This window comes from Terrapene carolina, unplaced genomic scaffold, assembly GCF_002925995.2.
Source record: "Terrapene carolina triunguis isolate 2854851 unplaced genomic scaffold, T_m_triunguis-2.0 Scaffold93, whole genome shotgun sequence".
Taxonomy (NCBI): Eukaryota; Metazoa; Chordata; order Testudines; family Emydidae; genus Terrapene; species Terrapene triunguis.
Window position 1 is genome coordinate 6,432,270 of NW_020664444.1, and position 3,660 is coordinate 6,435,929.

At 62.1% G+C, this 3,660-nt stretch overlaps 1 protein-coding gene across 1 annotated transcript in view; it reads left to right on the forward strand.

The window, feature by feature from the left end:
* Positions 1-3,660, forward strand: part of GRAP (GRB2 related adaptor protein) — a 37,319-nt gene that overhangs the window by 11,498 nt on the left and 22,161 nt on the right. The window contains exon 3 of the mRNA XM_026650836.2: positions 3,021-3,143. Coding sequence (XP_026506621.1) covers positions 3,021-3,143 — 123 coding nt within the window. The remainder of the gene's footprint in view (positions 1-3,020; positions 3,144-3,660) is intronic.

Below are 3,660 nucleotides of genomic sequence, written 5' to 3' on the forward strand. Positions count from 1 at the left end.
AGCCACGGCGGGTGCTCCACTCTCCCTCCGGCAGCCGGAGCCCTGGGGGGAGGGCGGCGAGCCCCGGCGGGCGCCCCGCTCTCCCCCAGGCGGCCGGGGTCCGGGCGCCGGGGGGGAGGGCGGCCAGAGACCTGGGAGGAGGGTGGCGAGCCCCGGCGGGGGCTCCGCTCTCCCCGCGGCGGCCGGAGTGCCGGGGGGAGGGCGGCGAGCCCGGCCGTGGCCCCACTCTCCCCGGTGGCTGGAGCGCCACGCCGCCCCCCTCCAGGTGCCGCCCCAAGCACAAGCTTGGTGGGCTGGTGCCTGGAGCCGGCCCTGGCCCCAGGCGGTGCTGAGGCCAATGGGGGTGTTTCATGCAGGAAGCAATCAGCCCCTGGCCCTGCCTCTCTCTGTGGCTGAGTTTCCCGGTCTCTGGCCGGGCAGCGGGCAGGGTGGTAACCAGCTGAGATGGCAAGATGACTTGCCAGGCAGCACAGCTGCAGGCAGCCAGGCCTTCCCCTCCTCTGCGAAGTCCCCGTGTCCTCCTCCATTACACCCCTCCCCCACATCCCATGATGGGCGTAGGGATTTCGCGTGTGGGTTTCAGTGATGAGGTCCAGGCCGGACATGGTCAATGGTTGGGTGCTGCGGCACGGCATGATAAAATCAAAAGGGCCCGGCCAGCCAATGGCAGTGGGTCACCAGTGCCGCCAGCCGGAGGCTGGCCTGCCCTGGGAGGGGTGGGTTTATGTGGGTTCTTGCTCTCTCCATCCTGATTCTCTCCCTATTGCTTGAGTCGCAGGGACACCCCGTTCTAGGACTGGTTAAAAAACTGAGCAAACACAGGATTTGCAAACCCGAGGCCCGACAGCCACGTCCCCTTAGACGGGGAGTTATTTTCATTCCGTGGGACAAAGGCTTTTGTCTAGATTTAACCCCCTCCGCAGCGTCTGCAGCCCCAACCTCAGGGACCGTTTTAGCCCCAGAGCCGGGGAGTGAAACAGACCAGAAAGAGAAGTGAAACTAACTGGTGAGCAGCACATTTGCCTGTCAAAATCGCCGGGGTTCCCATCATCCCAGGTGCTGTCGGGTCTCCACAGTGAGGGCTCAAGCCACGGTTGGGTTTAAAGCTAATAGCACGGGGTGGTGCCCCTTCCCCATACACTGCCCCACCTCCTCTCCCAGCTAGGGACGCCTTCTCGTCCCTGCTCACTGCTCCATAGGGTCCCCTCCCGGGCTTACCCGCTGCTTCCCTCCCCACTGATCCCATCCCAGCTTCCCCTGCGCTCTCCCCAGCTCAGCCCGTCCCTTCAGGATGGCTTAGCCCGGCTCTTTAGAGCCTCAGGGACAACAGATCCGTCCCCTCAGCATGCACAGCCCTCGCACCCCTCTGCTAGGGGCAGAGGCTCAAAGGGGCTCCCCCCTCCTCTGCTACAAGCTCCCCCTTCTCTCCTTCTTATTTGATCGATTCCCAGACACCCCGTCTCCTCCCTGACACACCAGGGAGCAGGATCTAAGCGGGGGAGCAGCAGGAGAAACAGGACCCTGGTTGGAGAATGGGGGGGGGAGTCGCTGCCCTTCCACCAGGGGACCCAGGCTTGTGCGGCTCACTATTTCCAAGCCCGGGCTTGAGTGTCCACCCTGCACTGGAAACCTGGATTTACAATTGCTGGTCCCGGGTCTCACCGCCGTGCTTGAGCTGCGTCCACACTGCACAATGACAGGGCTTGGCCCCAAATCACAGTTGGACCCAAATCAGACTGATTTGCATGTGGATGGAAGGGGGGCTTGGGCTCACACCAGAGTCAGAACCCGAGTGTAGGGTGCAGCGTGGACAGATCCTCTGAGTCTTTTCTGCCGAGTGGCCCACGAGGCAACCCATTTTCCCCACTGCTCTCTGTGCCGAGCAAGATGTTTGACTCCACAACATCCTTTGCAACATCCTTTGCGGTCGTCCTGCGCTCGGTCGGTCGCTGTCCTCCGCACAGTCTCCTCCCTCCAGGTGGAATCCAACCTAAGACACACCCCGTGCTCCTGCCAGGGGTAGCCGGATGACACAGCCAAGCCGTCTCTGTCTGATTGTCCACCCTCTTCCTGTGCCCCCTCCCCGCCAGACAAGCCAGCGTCACGGCCCTGCAGGTCAGCTAGCCCTGCAATGCCAGGCACCAGCACTGGCCAGGCTCGAGTCCCGGTAACCACAAGCTGAAGACATAAACAATGGGGCGAGCGGGGCTGTGTGCTGCACAAATAGCAACGGGGAAGCTGCTGACACCGCGGCAAGGATGCTACAAACCAGCACCCGTGCGTCGGAAGGCCATTGTCACGGTGCAGCGGAGGTGGAAGGGCTGTAATTATAGATTTGCGAGGCTTACACAAAAGGGCACAAATTGGGATCATTTTACCCACGCCCCGCTCTAACATCTTCCCCACCATTTCAACCAGAGACGCGCGTCTGCACTGCCCGTCCCACACAGGGCTGTGTTCCACCCCAGAGGTGGCTGCGTTTCAGGGACAGTTGAACAGAGTCAGAGACCCTCTCTGGGGTGAAAGAAGGTTGTTCAGCGTCCATGTCCCATTCGACCCTTCGAGTCTCCAGAGGGCTGCGTTTTAGAGCAATGCCTCCACACCAGCTTGTGGCCAAGGCTCCGGCAGGTGCCTGAGCTCTAGGACTCCGAGGGGCAGCCTGGTCTAGTGGGTAGGGCACTGAACGGCAACTCAGGAGACCTGGATGCTAATCCGAGCTCTGCCACCGAGCTGCTGCATGACCATGTCGCCGGCCTCTGTTCCCCAATTATTGGGCTCCATATGGGAGTCAATGGGGACGGATCTCTGGCCTGGGCTATGCAGGAAGGCTAACGACCTGGCATTAAAATCTTTCTGCACAGTCCAGCCAGAGGCCCCCTCTTCAATGTAACCTAATGCCCAGCATCATCTCACACCTTCCTTCCCCATCTGGGTCTGGCCCATTTTGTTGCTGGTTTGTGGGGGGGTCACAGACCTGCCATCTCCTGCTCAGCTCCAGTTCTTTGTGTGCCCCCCTCCAGGTGGTACGCGGGCAGGATTTCCAGACATCTGGCCGAAGAATTGCTCTTGAAACGCAAGCACTTGGGAGCTTTCCTGATCCGCGAGAGCGAGAGCGCCCCGGGGGAATTCTCCATCTCTGTAAAGTAAGTTGCTGGTTCCTTCCTCTGATGCTCACGGCTCAGGCCCGCAGCCAGCACCCTGGCAGGGTCCCTGCTGGGTTGGCCATGAAGCCGCTGTGTTTAATGCTGATTGAATAGTAGAGCAATAGTAAGCAGATGCAATTTGCACCTGGGAACACTAGTTCAGGGGTGGGCAAATTACGGCCCGTGGGCCATATCCAGCCCGCGGGACTGTCCTGCCCGGCCCCTGAGCTCCTGGCCCAGGACGCTAGCCCCGGCCCCTCCCCTGCTGTTCCCTCTCCTCCGCAGCCTTAGCTCGCTCGCTCCGCCGCAATGCTCTGGGTGGCGGGGCTGTGAGCTCCTGGGGCAGCGCAGCTGCAGAGCCGGCCTGACTCAGTGGCGGGAGTGGCGGCGGCGACGTGGCCCGGCTCCAGCGGGGCGGCGGGGCTGTAGCGCCGCCAGCCACCAGTGCTCCAGGTAGAGCGGTAAGGGGGCAGGGAGCGGGGGGGTTGGATAGAGGACAGGGGAGTTTGGGGTGGTG